Consider the following 18,488-nt stretch of genomic DNA (forward strand, 5'->3'; position numbering starts at 1 on the left):
GCCTTCCACCACTCGCGCCCCCGTGTGACGTCACCCGGAGGACGGCCAATGAAAGCGGGGCTTACTGGCAGGCGGCGCCGGCGGCTGCTGCCAAAGGGGAAGTGAGCTGGGGCTGGAGCGATGGCCCGGGTTTGGAGCCCGCGGCCGCCGCCGCCGCCACCACCACCAGCACGTTGGGAGCAGCTGCGGCTGCAGCCGGAGCGAGGGCCGGAGTCGCGGCTGGAGTGGAAGCGGCGGGTGTGAGTTGCCGAGAGTCGCCAGAACACCTCAAACTCTGGGCGGGAGCGCTTCAGGTGGGCTGAGCCGCCGTCGCCCCTCCGCATCGCCCTATCCCTCCGGCCCAGACAGTAGGGCTGGGGTCTCCCAGGTGCGGGACTGGCACTTGGCAGGCTGAACCCTCCGAGCCGTGCTCTAGGCCTTCCGCAGTCTCGGGCCCCCTTCAAACTCAAGGCGGAAGCCGGAGAACGGTGATCACGCCAAGACCAGGTCGTTGTCTTGGCGCCCAAGCTGTGTCGGGGTTGTAGTGGCTGCGAGTCCCTCCTTCTGCTGCCACCTCTCCAGTTAGGGAGCGACTAGCGCGTTCTGTCTAGCTCTGCACCTCCCCCTCTTCTCCCATTCAAGAACAAGTTTCTTTTCGCTCTGTACTGGAAGTCCTGCCCCGGAAGGCCAGAACACCCATCTGTGTGTCCTTCCCCAGCTGCTGGAGCACACTTAGAAGTATTACCAGCCTATTGGGAGATAAAGGTTGTTCCCCTTGCCACCCTCTTATCTGAGACTCCATGCCCAGAGCCTTACCCATTTTTATCACCAGCTCCCTGGCCATCTCTATGTGACTTCCCCCACCCATCTGAGTTCCACTTTCCCTCTGGGCTCCAATCTCTAGCCCCCAGCGGATCTGGTCAGTCCCACCCCTGGGTGGGAGTGACCCAGGGCTCTGGCCCAGATTCCCCACCCTGGAAGGCAGCTCCAAGGCAGCGAGAGAATTGGGCGTCGGGTACGAACCTGGCAGCTCAGGAGTGGGTGCACCCCTCACCCCACACAAAAAGATGAAGAAGCGCAAAGAGCTCAATGCATTGATCGGCTTGGCTGGGGACAGTCGGAGAAAGAAGCCCAAGAAAGGCTCAGGCCACCGCCTCCTTCGCACTGAGCCTCCTGACTCAGACTCTGAATCCAGCTCCGAGGAGGAAGAGGAGTTCGGTTTAGTTGGAAATCGCTCTCGTTTTGTCAAGTGAGTGATGCAGTGGTGAGGGTGGGATAGGGAAAAGGCATTTCCTTATAATACCAACAGGGAAAATTGGAAGGAAGGAGAAGGATGTTCTTAGAAAGGAAAAAGGGTGTAGACCTTGAACGGCAAACAGGAAGAAAAGATGTTAGTGTAATGAGCTCAGGTCCTGAATGAAGGATAAGGTAGAGATCTGTCTCTAAGTGTATGAAGAACTCGGAATCCAGGGTGGAGATATTGACTTGGGGAATGTGCCAAGAGCCCAGAGGGGCCAAGTTGGGAGTGGCAGAAAAGCTAAGAATAGGTACCCGGGAGCAAAGAAGCTTTTAGGACTAGACCTTTTTAAAAAGTGTAGTAGAGACAGGGACTTTAAGACTTCAGATTATTCTTTGCACTCTTGATGAGTCCAAATCTTGAAGGTGAGGGGATATGGTGAGGAGTTTACAAAGCATGAGCCTCAAGAGTATGTGGAGGGTAGGAAACCTTTAAAAGAAGAGGCAACTTCTTTCCAAACCACTTTTAGATGGTGCAGCCACTAGGCAAATCCAGTAGTGAGTTTTGAGGACATTGGGAATTGGGGCCCAGGGTGGAAAAAGGCTGAAGGGAACCTTGAAGGTGTCCTTGGACTCTGTCAGGGAGCACACTGAAAGAAAAGAATATTGTGCTGAGGATGTGGAAGCAAGGGCAGGCAGAAGGTTGGGGTGCTGAAAGAGATTAAAGACTTCAAGGGTTTTTTTGTTTGTTTAGAGTGTGTTTGTCCTTTTATTTTGTTAAAGGAAGAGTTTGGTTTCTAATGAGCTTTGTCAGATTAAGTAGTTAAGGGCAATCTTAGATTTGGGATCTGAAGGTCTGATGAAATGGAGCAGTTCCACTGGAGTGAGTGGCCCTGTTGAGTTAGTTTAGACCTTGAGTGCTGGTTGAAGTTTGGTGTGAAATCGAACCCCTTTCCATGTTTCCTGCCTTCTAAGCCAATAAGCTAGAGTGCACCAGGTGTCCACTTAAACCTACAGTTCCTATTTCTTTCATTCATTTGAAGTAAAACTTGCTCAAAAGTTTGTGAAGTTTCAGTAATCTGAATCAGGCTCCCCTGGAAGGGATACATGTTGGAAAGCAAGAAATAGATAGAGAGGTAAATTATAGTGCTGTAATGGAATTGCAGAGAAGCACTGGTCCTGACAAGTTCCTACCCTGAACTTGTCCCCAAATCCGTGGGCGAATCCGTGATGATGGTTGTGGGCTGCAATGCCCACAGGATCTCTTTCTGTCTCATATGAAGTTTGAAACCTTTGTATCCAAAAGATGAGCTCTTCATAGGTCATATTATTTAGTCACTTTCAACCTGCTGTTGAGATTTAAGAATGTGGTAGCCATGGGGCGCCTGGGTGGCTCAGTCGTTAAGTGTCTGCTTCCGGCTCAGGGTCCTGGGATCGAGCCCCACATCGGGCTCCTCCTCTGGGAGCCTGCTTCTCCCTCTCCCACTCCCCCTGCTTGTGTTCCCTCTCTCGCTGGCTGTCTGTCTCTCTGACAAATAAATAAATAAAATCTTAAAAAAAAAAAAGTATGTGGTAGCCAGTGCTCCCCGGTGAATAGCTATATGGTGACACATGTATGCTATTTCTAATACAGCTGTACTCATAATCACTCTTGTACTCCTGGTTGAATTTGTTCTTATGATCAGGGGAGACTATTTACGATGCTGCAAGATCTGTTATCCCCTCTGTGCTTTTGTCATCCTTGCCGCCTGTGTTGTGGCCTGCGTTGGCTTGGTGTGGATGCAAGTTGCCCTGAAGGAAGATCTGGATGCCCTCAAGGAAAAATTTAGAACAAGTAAGTGGTTGCCCTTTTCAGAGTGTTATCTTGTTTACAGGTTCTAGGTCCACAAAGTGAACCATGCTGAATTAAGAGTTTTGCCCACTCTGATGAAGCAATTACATATTCATTCCAGCCTTCTTATACTCTTTCTTTGCTGTCAGCTTGAACGTGGGAACAGTTGTTTGTTTGCTTGTTTTTAAACCTACAAACGAAAAGTAGTGCTTATGCACCATCAGGACAAATGGCATCTGAAATAAGGGCATTGCAGTCAACACCTGAGGTGCAGAAAGGAAGTGCTAAGGTCCAGCAGTCTAGAACCATAGTTAACCTCCGCCTGTTGCCACTTTATACTTCCCCAAGTATAAAGTGGCAGTAGCAACACTGGGCTGTTTCCTTCCTCCTCACAGGGCCATTTGAGAAAGAATGTGGGAGTGTCTGTCAAACAATTTCCTCCTTAAGAAAAACTGTATGGAATGGGCAATAATAATAGCTAGCGTTTATGGAGTGCTTACTGTGTACCAAATCACAAATAAATATTTGTCTCATGAGTTTTAAAGCTTAAGAGACTTTTTAAGGTGAAGAGTTTTATATATTCTAAATTACAGAGTTGTGTTTTGCCACATCCAAGGAACTTTATCTGAAAGGTGTGTTTGCGTAGTAGCTTCAACCACATTTGACCTGTCTTTCTTTAGCAACACAGATCTTTGGTTCTAGGTTTTAAGGGTTAATTTTCTAAGCTAAAGAACCAGTTTCAAGTTAATCACAAACGCCTTAAGCTTAGCAGCATTAGCTCATGGGGAAACTGATCACTAGGCTTTCTCAAGGTCTTAACAAAATCTGGCTCCAGAACTGGAATTAGAGTTGTGTCCTCACTTCCCATCTTAAGCCTTAGGAGATCACAACTTCCATGCTTTCCTTCACCCCAGCTTCTCTTTGCTGCCTGCAGTTATTCAAGGTCTGAACCTGACCTAGGGACAGCTACTCCTTAGTTACTGTGTTAATGATGTTCTTAGTGACGTTGCTTGAAAAAAATGTTGAAATACTGATTTTGGTTTTCTTCTGATTCAAGGAAAGGAATTGGGTAAACCACAATTCTCTGCCAGAATCATCTTGAACAATATGTTTAATCAACTGGTGGAATCAGAGTACAGTATAAGAAAGAATGAGATTTTGTATTTTAGTTAATTTCACTCCTTAATGGTTGTCCATACCAGTATTGCAAATTGTTTTTAAGGCCAGTGTTTTCTTTGTAAGTGGTAACCATACTTGGAAATGAAGTTCTCAGGAGCAATGTTTAACTATAAATAACCACTAAAGACACCTGCCTGTGCCCTCATCTCTCTGTAATTAATTGGGCCTCTTAGGTTTGTGCTACAGCTTGTTTTGATCACATATAACAATCCTTTATTTATACATTTCAAAACATTGCTCACTTCTACCCTCCAGGGACTCCTTTCCCGGACTGCTCTGTGCCTGTGATTACAGGACACCCATGTAATTTATACCTTAGCTGAGCTTTTCAGGGAATTTCTTTTTTTAGAAATGTGTATTTGAAGTGTGTACAGGTAATAGACCTGGCAGTCAATCAGTCAACAAATATTTGTTGAACACTTGTCAATACCAATACCTGGAAACACTATATTCGGGAGATGCCAGGACTTAAAGAGGTTGGTGTGTCTGGAAAATCCACTTTACCAAAAAATAGTTTGAAGAGGAAGGTAAAGTGATGAGAAATGTGGTTGGGATATAAGCAAAGGCCAGATTTATGCAGTCAGTGATACTGAGTGCCTAAAATGCGTCAGGTTTATTCCAATGCTGACCCCACAGAGAGGAACAAAAAAAAATCATGGCACTTAAATTTTAGTGAATTGCTTTTTATCTGTCCTGTATGCCAGGTTTTTTCTTTTTGGTTCTAAAGAAAGTATATCGGGCCATCTGTGGCTTTTAAAAAAATGATGTGGGTTTTATTCTGGAGGACCAGCCATGATCAATATTCTATTTTTCATGAAAAGGAAAAATACTCCTTAAAAGACAGAAGAGAAAGCACTCTTTCAGGCTGGCAAATCTCTAAACCAGTCAGGAGATACTGTTTCCCAAAGGAAAAGCCAAATATCACCCTACACTTCACCTAACGTGTTCCTTTATCTTCTATTTCACTTTGATTTAAGATCTAAGAAAACACTGTTTGCTGTTTATGAAAAAAATTTTAAATCATAATCCTCATAACAGCACTTGAAAGGTGGTTAAGAACCCATCTTGCATTTGACCAGTTTGAGAGAGAAAAAAAATTAGATTTAAGCATTTAGGGATATAACTTTTGACATCACCTTGAGCATTAATGGAGTAACGTTTGTAAATCTTCACTGACTGACCACAAAGCTCCTTAATTGCTCTGGTTAATACTTAGTATTTATTTATCACTTGTTGTATGCCTGCTCAGCCCTGTTTAGTACTTTACAACACTTCTTTCACTTAATTCTAAAAATCCTGTGAAGTATATTTTATCTCTGTATTACAGATGAGGAAACTGAGCTTAAAGAATTTGAGTAATTTACTCAGGATCACAGTAAGTTACAGAGTCCGACTCTTTCTGCTGATACTTCATTATCGTTTTTAGCCATCTGACTTTTAAAAGTTGTACCCCCAATTGTGAAATAGGCCCAGTTAAAATGGTGCTTTAGTATTAAAAATATACATTTACATAAATTTAAAAAACAGTGCAGCTGGTGGATAGGAATTCAATCGTCTTACCAGGATTGACTTCTATTAATCTGTCTTCCTTCCTACTGTAAGATCATTTTTTCATCTTGGAGTCAAGAGAGTACTCTGTGGTTATTATTATTCTTATTTTTGCTTTTAGTGGAATCTAATCAGAAAAGCTCATTCCAAGAAATTCCCAAACTTAATGAAGAACTACTCAGCGAACAAAAACAACTCGAGAAGATTGAATCTGGGGAGCTGGGCTTGAACAAAGTCTGGATAAACATCACAGAAATGAATAAGCAGGTAGCAAGTGTGTGATTTTATTTCTGTGTAAGCTGTGAATTTTTAGTTTTATTTGTTTAGTATGACTTTGTAGGTATAGGGCACTCATTTCTGATTGTTTTACTTTTTGAGATGATGTTTCACATACTGTGATCCTAGCACATTAAGGTCAGGTAAAATGGGTAATAGTATGCATTACCAGATACATAAGATGTTAGCCCTTTCTGCGAAAGAACAGTTTTATCAAGTGGAATAGTTTGGAGGGAGTTGGAAATTCTTGAGTGTAGGTATCAGAGTGTCATTCTAACCTTGAAGAAAAATGGATAGTCTATTTTGTATTAGATAATGAGAGTTTCCTTTGTTTAATAGAGTTCCCAAACTTACAGATGCAGTCTTGGGTGCAGTGCTGTACACTGTAGCAAAACAAATCTGTAAGCCATCTGTAGCTAATGGTAGTCATTCCAGACTAGCACAGGAGGAGGTAGCAGAGTTGGTTAAATACCTTGGCCAGGCAAGCAAGCCTAGAGCAAAAACTTTTTCAGTCCCAAGTTGGCCAGATCTCAAAAGGCATCGATTCTAAAAGAGGGATTCTGCCAGAGGGAAAGGGCTAATGCAAAGGATGTTAATTGAGCATCTCCTGTGTATAAGGTGCTAGAGTTGTCACTAGTTGCTGTAGCCTCTGTCCCCAGTTTTTGCAGTTTAGCTAGAAAAGGTGTGCACTGGCAAGAAGACTCAAGTACCAAATGAATGGTACACCTGCAAAGTGCTTAAAAATAGATATACCTCAGGGCGCCTGGGTGGCTCAGTCAGTTAAGTGTCTGCCTTTGGCTCAGGTCATGATCCCAGGGTCCTGGGATGGAGCCCCGCATAGGCATCCGGCATCCGGCTCCCTGCTCTGTGGGGGGCCTGCTCCTCCCTCTCCCTCTGCTGCTCCCCCTGCTTGTGCCCTCTCAATCTCTCTCTGGCAAATCAATCAATCAATCAATCTTTTAAAAAAAAATAGATATACCTTCTTCATTGGGGCTAAGCAGATATTCTCTTCTTCAAAATGGAGTCCCAAAGTTCAGAATCAGCCATTGGCAGGGAGCATTGTGCTTGAATAAATTGCTTCCACACATTTCCGAAGCTACCGCCAGCTCTCAGCAGCAGTGTGGGAGTGGGGCAGGTCAGCACTTAAGATCAGGGATCAGTGGTCTGCAACAGCGGCTTTCAGATTTTGCCTGGAACCCACAAAAAGAAATGTTTCATGTCATTACCCTGTAAGCACATACTTACATACATATATGTCTAACTACAATAAAAGTTTCTGAAAACAATAACTTACCCTTAATATGCCTTTTTTTTTTTTTTAAGATTTTTTATTTATTTATTTGACAGAGATAGAGACAGCCAGCGAGAGAGGGAACACAAGCAGGGGGAGTGGGAGAGGAAGAAGCAGGCTCCTAGCGGAGGAGCCTGATGTGGGGCTCGATCCCATAACACCGGGATCACGCCCTGAGCCGAAGGCAGATGCTTAACCGCTGTGCCACCCAGGCGCCCCCCCCTTAATATGCCTTTTATTTTATTTTCTATTCAGTTCTATTTCACTTTTTTAAATTACTGATGAAATAACTGACGGGTTATAGCACCCAGTATTTGCTCATTATCATTTATCTTTGGACTCTGAGTAATTAGGGAAAAGCCAGTATTCACTCCCTTTTGTAAAAAGAATAGGATAAATTGTGGCCTTGCTTTTATTGACAGAGCAAATTAGCAGTTTGGTCAGAGATTATATCAAGTGAAAATAGACCACAGTGAAGCACCGAGAAATAGTTCATTAGCATCTTTCACTGGGGCGAACCATGGATTCCACTGAGACAGTCTGTCATGGAGATCACTGTTCTGAGGCAGGGATGAAATCTTTCAAGATGAAGAGTCACTGTCAGCTCTTTCTCATCTCGTTCATGTAAATCAGCATTGTGGGAAGAATCAAAAGGGGAATTGGTACTCAGTGTGAGAGGACATACAGGTTTTCAAATCTTTGCTACATATTTTGGCTTTTGAATTCTCTTTAACCAGGAATCTAGCAACAAAAGAATCATTTTGTTCTTGGGTTGGCTCTTATTTTTAATGCAAGAATACCTGGGAAGGCAGGTATGCAGGAAAAGTTTACTCTAGTCCCAGGGCTTCATATATAAAATGGGGAACGTTTTCCATTTTAGTCTTCATTGACCTTCAGAGATGAGGGGAGTGACTGCTGAGACCAGCCAGAAGCTGGCATGGGTGCAGGAGGGTGGTGGTAGTGGAGTGAGCTTTATGTTGGTCCAAGGGGAGCTCACTGGTCTCTGAGAGATTTTCTATAATTAACGTTACGCATATCTTATGGTCTGTTCAAGTAAAAGGCATTTGTCCTAAATCAGAATAGGTGTAAAAATAAAATTGGTATTTAATTTCTATGTTTCTATGTTTACAGGTAACTGTCAGTTAAGATGCTTTTATTGGCAAATTATTTTTTAAAAAGCAATTTAAAGTGGCTTAATAAGAAAATGAATTATATCACTTAACAAGAACTGTCCTTATCCCAATGTGAGTTGAAGTTAATGCCACCTGAAAAAAAAAAAAGCCATTAGTTTGAAATAAGTTAAAATCAAATTTTGCATTGAAAATGTTTAAACTAATGGTTAAAAATCTCACTCACTTTTCTGATTTATTCATGAAATTTCTGATTTCATACCCATAGCCATTCTCAACCACTATAGGGAGTGTCCTCCCTCTTCTTTTGAAGACTGTTAATTCAACAAATGTTTAATGAGCTGCTTTTATAGAGGTAGGCCTTGGATTCAGAACCAAAATGATGATTCCTGCCCCCAGGGCTCTCATAGCTAAATGGAGGAGACAAAAAAGTTAACAGTTGTAAAGCAGTCTGATGAGCAGTAAGAAGCAGGTCCAGATGAGTGCTAGGGGGTCATTTTTAAGGATGTATCTAACCAGAATGGCTGGGGTCAGGCAAGGCTTCTCACATATCTTGAGCTGAGTCCTGAAGGGCACATAAAAGTTCACCAGGTGAATCCTGCAGAAAGAGAGAAGGGCGTCATAGGTAAAACATTAGTAGAGTTGATCCTCATTTGCAGATTCTTTATTTGTGAATTCGCCTGCTTGCTAAAATTTGTAACCCCAAAAATCTCTACTTGTGGTGCTTTTGTAGTCATTTGCCAACAGGTGTACAGTGGCAGAATATTTGAGTCACCCAACACAAACGTTTCCAGTTGATGTCAAACGAGGTGACACACTGCCTTGTTTCAGCTCTTATGCTGTAACGTATACGCTTAATCAGCTGAGCCACCCAGGAGTCCCAAGGCTGTGATGTGTCCTACAGAGAAAATACATGTGTTAGATAAGCTTCAGGCATGAGTTCAGCAATATATATTTAATAAGATGTCTTTAAACAGAAACAGCTATAAAACAAGATTATGTCTTATATTGACTAGTTGACAAAAATGTGACCAGACAGCTCTCCAGAACCTAACCCTGTACGTCCCTTAGGAGCAGTAGTTCAGTATTCACTAATTCAGTGTTTGCTGCAACTTTCTAGAGCATAACTGTTGTGAATACGAGAAGTTACTGTATGTCTAGAAGAGTAGGCAGATGAAAACCACAGTGCATTCAGGGAATTTTAGTAGTTCATTATAGCTGTAGTTTGGTGCAGAGGCCAGAAGTAAGGATATGTCAGCAAGAGCCATATCAAGAAGGACCTTGCGTGCCCTTCTATATGCTCCTTATCTCTTGGCACTCGGTCCTGATACCTTATATGATAGTTATTTATGTATGCATCTAATTACACTAGAAGGTTGTACACTGTGCTTGTGAGCTTTATGCATGTTGATGGCAATGATGAGAGCAATTAAGATGATAGCGCCATCATTAAATGTTTTCTCTGTGCCAGCCACAGTTAGATGCACTACTTGTGAGATCCTTTTTTGCTTCAACAGCCCTATGAAGTAGGAGGCGGTATCTCCGTTTTACAGATAAGAAAACTGAGGCTCAAAGAAGTTGAGTAGTTGGCTCAAGGTTGCACGGCTGTGTAGCAGTGCTAATATTAAAATATTTAAGGCCTAGGAGCCTGTTTCCTTTCCAGTTTTCCATTCTGCCTTACGTCTTTATATTAAGGGTGCAGTAGGTGCTCAGTAGATCAAGTTAAAAGGCTGTGATATCAGGTCCCTACAAGGGCTCGTAATCATTCATCATTGATGATTATCTCTTTTAGTAACTCTTTTACTTACTATTTAAAGAATCCTTAATTTTAACCCCAAGGTAAAAACAGCATTTCAGACTTTATGGTGTAAAATGGTCTAATAAGCAAATGGTCTACAGTAGTTATTTTTAATTCTGCTGATGAAAAGTCATGTAATATGCATACGAGTCATGATTCATCTTTTGGCTGGAATGTGGGTTTTTTTCTTAATGGTTTCTACTTGATTCAACTTTTTAGACTCTTTGAACTATATCGTGTGACTTTTAGAGATAAATTCTGTAATGCTTGAATCTGATCTGACATTCTAGAATGTCCATCAGAGACTAGAGCAGTCCCAGAGATAGTAAAAGGAGAGTGCCCCTTGTCTCTCCATTCTAGTTACACATGTAGCTTTGCTGTACTTTTCCACAGATACTGACATTTCTTCACTCTTAGAAGAGGAATGCTGAAAGATGGAATCTGGCTTTGCAGTTTATGGGAATGTAGCTGAGTCCTAGTGACCAGTGTGGGGCTCGGGTCTTGTAAATGAGTAAGAAGTCCTAAGTGATGTTTGGTATTTAGAGAGTTAATGGTCAGCTCTCCAGGGCATACTCTTTCAGGGAAGCAGCTGATACCCTAGGCCTGGGGTGTTTGGGGGATGGGGAGAAGCCGAATAGTACTTCACCTTACCCTACTTGCATTGACTTGCACCTGCTCCTCTGGTTTTGGGTGAAGTGGTAGCTGCCTCCAGCCACACTGGCCATTTGGGAGGCCATTGCCATTCTTGAGGTGCTTCTGATTAGCCTCAGGATATTGTAGTACCTGGGAAAACAGTTTCTACCTAGATCACTCCACCCAGAATACAGCTTATGTATTTTAGGATCTGGCCAGATGTCACTGGAAGCAGTTTGTTCCCTTAGGTGGCCAAAAGGTAACCACACAATTGATAGGACATTTGGAATAACTGGAATCTTGTCCATCAAGTTGGTATTGAGTCAATTGTGTACATACTGTGGGGCACTCAGTAAAACATACCCGGGGGAGGACCTCCTTCCTCGCACTTTATGACTGAGCACATTGAGATAGTCTTGGAAGGCCCAGTGAAGGGCATGGAAGAAAGGGCCAGCCTAGGAAATCTGTTAAATGCTTCCAGAGTCGTGATGTCTTTTTCCTACATGTGTATTTCCTTCCCATCTTTTGTTTTTAAAATTTTATGAGTAATAAGTGCATGTGTTCTTACATAAGGTTCAAACAATAAAATACATAAGGAACTCTTACGAAAATTCCCCTTCAACCCCCATCTCTGTATGTTCCCCCATCACACACACATTTCTAGCCCCCTTTCTATGAAAATCTTAATGGTTTTTTATAAGAATTCGCTTATGCATTAGTGTGTGTGCGTGTGTGTGTGAGAGAGAGAGAGACCAAATGGATGGAGTCATTCCGTGTATATTGTTCCACAACTTGCTTTGCCCACTGACTAGATCTCCTCATCCTTAGCTATCGGCATTTGGATGGTTTCTAGTGTTTTGCTCTTACGAATAGGGAAGCAGTAAATACTCTTGTGCATAATCTTTGTGTACCTGAGCTAGTAATGTGTAGATAGTTTTCTAGAAATGAAATTGCTATATTAAAGGATATAAACATTCAAGTTTTTATTTATTATTTTTATTTGCAAAAGAGAGAGAGAGCAAGCGAGCACAAGCAGAGGGCAGGGGGAGCAGCAGACCCTGCTGAGCAAGGAGCCCAGTGCAGGACTCAATCCCAGGACTCTGGGATCCTGACCTGAGCCAAGGGCAGACGCTTAACCGCCGAAGCCACCCAGGCACCCTAAACACTCAAATTTTGACAAATACTCCTAGAGAACCTTCTTACAGGTCTTCTCCAATTTACAGTCCAATTAACAATTCATAAGAATGCCTGTTTCCTGTAAGTCCTTTTCAAACCTCAGTATTATTCTTGTTTTTTTAAAGGTATGGATTAAAACAATCTCTGTGGTGTAACTGCTACTCTTACGAGGTTTATAGTTTGTGGAGAATATCTCTGTGGGCTGAGGTTTCTCACCTTTTGTTTTGTTTTTAAATGGATAAAGTTGGAATGTTGAAGATTAGTCTGAATATTTTGGAGCATTTATGGAGAATGACATGTTTAAGTGCTTATTAAATTTCACTGTTAAAGAGCTAACACTAATTTAGTATTTTGTTTGTACCACGTACTGTGCTAAGAGCTTTAGTTGTATATCTCATTTAATCCTCATGGCCTGTATTAGTCATCTGTCACTAGTGTTATATTCATCCCGAAACTTAATGACTTCACACAACAAGCATTTATTGCCTCACAGTTTCTGTGGGTCAGAAATTTGGGAGCTGCTTAGCTGAGTGGTTCTGGCTAGGATCTTTCTCGGGTTCCCTTTAAGATCTAGGCCAAGGCTGCATCATCTGAAGGATTCACTGGGACTGGAGGATCTTCACTCACATGGCTGTTGGCCGCAGGTCTTAGTTTCTCTCAACGTGGGCTTCTCCACAGGGCTGCTTGCGTGTTCTCACAACACGGCAGCTGGCTTCCATGAGTGAGTGATCCAATAGGGAGCAAAGAAGCAGCCCTGGTGCTTTTAACAACGTAGTTTCCAAAGCTCATTGTCATTTCCACTTTATTGGCTGAAAGTGAGCCACTGGGGACAGGCCACATTCAAGGGAAGGGGATTAGGTCCCACCTGTTGAAGGGAAGACTATCAAAGAATTTGTAGACATATTTTAAAACATTCATACATCTTTATGAGATGATTGTTGTTAAATAGTTTTTATTGTTTCAGCCATTTTACTGGTGAGAAAGGCTTTTCTCCTCCTTCCTGGCCTCTACCCTTTACTCTGCTTGGACTAGTCTTCTCACTGTCCCTCCTGGACAGAGTGTTCTTTCTCAGCCACACATTCGTTTAGTGAATACTTACTGATGCTTGTCTGTGTGCCAGGCATATTATGGAAAATTCTGAAATAGACATGGTCTGTGGTGTCATGGATCTTACAGTCTAGTGAAAGAGAGAATCCTTAAGTCATCACACAAATCTTGTCACTTTGAGAAAGGCCGTGAAGAAAAAGTATTCCTGGGCCTATTCGTGCTGTTGTTCCCTACCTGTTTCCTAATGCCACGCTCACATATTTAACCTAGAAAGAAAACCTGCTTTATTTTTATATATAGCTTCTCCATCAGAGTCTAATTTGAGTCCCACTTCAGTGAAGCCTGTCCCTTTCAGCCTACACAAACGTTCTTTTCTTTGACTTTATTCGGTATCACATCTGGTACTTAATTATTTCTTTAATGTTACCTACCTGCCTCTACCCCACTACCTCCCTCTCTCCGTCTCTCCCTCCTCCTCCCCCTTTCTCACTTGCATTATGTGTTCCTGCCACCAAGCCTTTCTAGTCTTCAAATATGCCAGGCATATTTGCACTTCCCTGCACTGGAGCATTTGCCCTAGCAATTCCCTCTGCCCTGAAATGTGCTTCATTCAGTCTTTGAGTAAGTCCTTCTTGTTATTAAGATCTCAGTTCAAATTTGATCTCCTTATAGACACCTTCTCTGATCATCTAATCTAAAGTAACTACCTGGTCACTCATCAGGTCATCCTGTTTTAATTTTCTCATAGTGCACCTCACCATCCAGTGTTTTTCTTATATAAAATTGTCTGTCTCCTTGCACTAAAATGTAAATACCACAGATCACTGATATCCGTATTGTTCACCACTGGTATGAAATAGGGCTCACTCGTTGTAGTAATGAATGAATGAAAAACAGCCTGAAGCCCCTGAACGTACCCCTCCTAAAAGGAAAGAGGGAAAAAGGCCTGAGTTCCTGAACTCCTTACTAGACTTCCTGGTTCAGATCATGCTGTGGCTTGCTCCAGGAAATCTGTTGAAATTCTTTGCTAGTACTTTATCTGATACTTTTCCTCTTTGTTTTTCTTTCACCTTGTACTAGGATGTAAGCTCCTTGAGAGCAACACCTCGTGGTCTTGTTTGCCACTGTCTCCATAGTGCCTGCGGCAGTGCCCAGCACAGAGACGCCCAGCATTGGCTGAAGGAAAGGAGGGATCAGGTTTACTTTGTCTGCCATCCATCTGCTGCCTACCACAGTGTGAGGCACATAACAGATGCCCAGAAACTTCAGTGGTTACTCTGACTCCATCCTGAATATAATTGCTATTGTTAGATCTGTGTCCTCATCCTAGAATTTGGGGCAGGAAAGCAGTTTGGAACTAAGAATCTCTCAAGAATGTTTTGAGCCACACTACAAAGGTGTTAGAATATGATCTCTGCTGCCTGAAATTATGTATTATACAGGTTCCCCCAGTCCTCATTCAAGAGAGAAGTACAGCCATTTAGAATCCTACCCCTACATAGCAGAAGGGAAGACACATTTTATTTTTATTCAATTCCTATTTTAATACATGTACTGCATCAGTCAGCGTGTCAGTGGGTATTTATTGAGCCCCTTCAGGTGCAGAGTAGTACTTTGGTTGAGCTATTGAGTTTGAAATATTAATCACGTTGTTAAACCAAAACTGAATCCCCAAGTAGTTTAAAGTGTTGTACAAGTTCCTGTAGACTGTATTTTGTGATGATGGGCTTTTACTTTATAATGTATGTTCCCACTTGGTCAGGAACAAAAAGTTCAGTAAATAACCAAGGTGTTATTTTTTTACCAAAATGAAATCTTTCAGGGGTCCTTGATCATTAGCTTTCTCCCTGTCCAATTGTTGAGGGATTGTGTTGTAATCATTGCAACTTTTTGGTAACTTAAGGTTTTGGATCTTGTAGCTGCCAGGAGTAGAGTAAAGAATAATACTTGCCTTTCGCTCTTTGGCACTGGTGTTTAAATTGGGCAGGGAAAGGGGCGCCTGGGTAGCACAGTTGGTTAAGCATCCAACTCTTGGTTTCGGCTCAGATTGTGATCTCAGGGTCCTGAGATCAAGCCCTGCGTCAGATTCCGCACTCAGCATGGAATCTGCTTGGATTTCTCTCTCCCTCTCTCCCTCCCCCTCTATCTCCTTCTCTCTCTCGCCCTCTCTCTCAAATAAATAAATCTTTATTTTTAAAAAATGGGGGCAGGGAAGGAAGAGGTATTACTGTTGCCTTCCAGATCTCAGTTCTATCCCAGGTATTGTAGTTCCTCTACTCTTGTGAGCTGACAGTATAATGTCTGGATCACAGAAACACATAAAAGCCAAGGGTGCCTTGATATTATTATCAGCTGTAGAGTCTGTGCAGGAAGCATTCACTTCTCCAAATTCTCTTTTCATTGTTCTCTCTTCCTTTCAGATTTCTCTGTTGACTTCTGCAGTAAACCACCTCAAAGCCAACGTTAAGTCAGCTGCAGACTTAATTAGTTTGCCTGCCACCGTAGAGGGACTTCAGAAGGTAAGTGCTGCATGTGGGTACTGAGATTAACCTATTGCTGTAGCTTCTAACAAGTTTTCTTTGAAAGCATGACATTTGAAATCAGCTACTCCAAGAGGGCAGTAATAGAGTGTATCACTGTGTTCTAAACAGTTCAGAACCTCTCTGTTTTGGTTTGGTTAGTTGGGCCTTTAATTTGCAGCAGATGAGCTTAGTTGTGGTTTTTATATATTTACACCTTTTTATTTGGCTCTCTGAATCCTGAGATTGCTCTTCCGGGATTCTTAGAGGTTAACATACGTGGGTTTGTTTATTGCTTGCATTCTCAATTCATCGTTCACAATGTCTTCATGAAAGCAGACCAACTATAGAAGAGAGTTGCTATGAATTGCTATTTTTTTTTCATGGTTGAGAAGGAGGTTTTTAAAAAACATAATAATAATAATTGGGGAAAATGCAAAATTTCAAAGTTTAGGATATGATAAGTGTTGGCAAGGATGTGGAGCAAAGGTAACTTTCAAAGGCCTTCTGGGAGTATAAATTGGTAAAAAGCATTTTGGAAAACATTATTTATTATTTTATAAAGGTAAAGGTGCATATCCTCTAAGCAATTCACTCTTATATACCCTAAACTCTAGGGCCTAGGCAAAAAATAATTTGGAATTTCCATTTACTTGATCCGTAGGATTCGGGCCCAGAGCAGGAGGCAGCAATGAATAATATACAGCAATCTGTAAAGCTGGATGGGGAGAGTGGATAGGGGTAGGAAGGAGAAAAGGGTACCTAATTGGGACACAAGCAACATCAGCCCCTGCAGCAGGAAGTGGAAGGAGGGATTCTGGAGCTTCAGGGAACCCTAAAAAATGGGTGTCAAATCTAAGATCTTTGACTTTTCAAAGTTAGTGTACAGAAAGTTTGATTTGACTGTATGCCAGGCTCTATAAACATATAAATTGTTTCCACAAAGGAGTGAAAAAGTCGAATGCCACTTGCAGAAACAGAACTTGCTATATTGTAGCCATACCACCTGTGTGTGCTCAGTCTCCATAGTTTGCTATTTAACAAGGTGGTCATCTGCTTACAACTGAAAAGGGGAGGGTGGTGGGGAGGTGGGGAGAGAACTGTGATGAGGGAGATTCTTGGCATTTTTCCCAAGGGTCAAATGGAAAAAAGGTAGGCCTCTGTGGTCTTTATTTTTTTTTAATAATATTTTTTTATTATATTATGTTAGTCACCATACAGTACATCCCTAGTTTTTGATGTAAAGTTCCATGATTCATTACTTGCGTATAACACCCAGTGCACCATGCAATACATCTGTGGTCTTTAATACAGAAGCAACTCTGGCAGTCTTGCATTAGAAAATGACGTTGGTTTATTGCAGTAATTAATTCAGTAAACATTTGTGGAGCTTCCTCCAGTTTGTGCCAGGCACTTTGCTGTTGGTAAGAATGCTAGTTTCAGGGTTTTGCTCTAGAGTTCACATGGCTCTGTCAGCTGCTTCTTTAAAAAACAAAAAACAACAACAAAAAAAATCTTAAACAAGAGCTTACTATCTTGCATCCTAATGGGCTCTCATATCCATCAAGGGAGGATTGTCTAACAGTAGATGTCTTTGAATGCCTGTAGCTTCTGTAATAACAGAGCTTGCATAGATAACACCCCCGCATAGAGACTTCTACCCAGTGTGTTTTCTCTTTGGAAATCTATGCACTTATAATGTCACATAGTACTTTTAATACAAGTGGCTCCATTTTGAAGTGGAAGGTCATCTCAAATACTTGACTTCAATGTATCTCATGATTTTTTTAAAGTTTGAAAATGTCACCTCTTGGTCTTTTGGGTTCTTGGCTGTCAATATAATAAAAACAACCTTGGTTAAAAATACTAATGTATTGGGGCGCCTGGGTGGCTCAGTCATTAGACATCTGCCTTTGGCTCAGGTCATGATCCCAGGGTCCTGGGATCGAGCCCCGCATCGGGCTCCCTGCTTGGTGGGGGTCCTGCTTCTCCTTCTCCCACTCCCCCTGCTTGTATTCCCTTTCTTGCTGTGTCTCTCTCTGTCAAATAAATAAAATCTTAAAAAAAAAATACTAATGTATTTACCATAAAGCTATAAAATTGGAGCACCTGGGTGGCTTAGTCAGTTAAGCTTCTGCCTTCAGTTCAGATCATGATCCCAGGGTCCCGGGATTGAGCCCTGCATGGCTTCCCTGCTTAGCGAGGAGCCTGCTTCTCCCTCTGCCCTTCCCCCTGCTCCTGCTCTCTCTCTCTCAAATAAAAAAATTAAAATCTCAAAGAACATAAAACTATAAAACTGTCAGTAATCTTTTTTTTTTGTTTAAGATTTTATTTATTCGACAGAGAGAGACAGCCAGCGAGAGAGGGAACACAAGCAGGGGGAGTGGGAGAGGAAGAAGCAGGCTCATAGCGGAGGAGCCTGATGTGGGGCTCGATCCCATAATGCTGGGATCACGCCCTGAGCCAAAGGCAGACGCCTAACCGCTGTGCCACCCAGGCGCCCCTAAAACTGTCAGTAATCTTAATAAGAGGCCAACACCCACCAAATAGTAACACTCTTTTGGATATTCCCTTAAGACAGGCCTTTTTAAAATGATGGTTTCTGAATCATATTTCCCAAGTCTGCAGTCCACTTGGGCTCCTTAAGCGTAATGAAGACTCACATCTCATTCAGCTTAGCAGTTGCTGATGGGATTCTAAAGCAAATGCTTTAGGAACAATGCTGCCAAATGGAATTTTGTCTTCATCTCTCCAGCACTGGGTTTCCCAAAGCCAAAAATGGTTATACCCATTGTCATTCATTCAAAAGTCATCATTTGCTCCTGACACAGTGTCAGTCTACAGT

General features: G+C 42.2%; 1 protein-coding gene across 3 annotated transcripts in view; it reads left to right on the forward strand.

Moving 5' to 3' along the window:
- The first annotated feature begins 69 nt into the window (after positions 1-69).
- The window catches only part of EFCAB14 (EF-hand calcium binding domain 14), a 35,927-nt gene continuing 17,508 nt past the window's right edge, over positions 70-18,488 (forward strand). For all 3 annotated transcript variants that reach the window (XM_008699245.2, XM_008699243.2, XM_008699246.2), the window contains exons 1-4: positions 70-1,228; positions 2,901-3,049; positions 5,895-6,040; positions 15,545-15,643. In XM_008699245.2, the coding sequence (XP_008697467.1) occupies positions 1,047-1,228; positions 2,901-3,049; positions 5,895-6,040; positions 15,545-15,643 (576 nt within the window). In that variant the 5' untranslated portion in view covers positions 70-1,046. The remainder of the gene's footprint in view (positions 1,229-2,900; positions 3,050-5,894; positions 6,041-15,544; positions 15,644-18,488) is intronic.

The sequence above is a fragment of the Ursus maritimus genome, unplaced genomic scaffold (assembly GCF_017311325.1).
Source record: "Ursus maritimus isolate PB19 unplaced genomic scaffold, ASM1731132v1 scaffold_12, whole genome shotgun sequence".
In the NCBI taxonomy this organism is placed as follows: domain Eukaryota; kingdom Metazoa; phylum Chordata; class Mammalia; order Carnivora; family Ursidae; genus Ursus; species Ursus maritimus.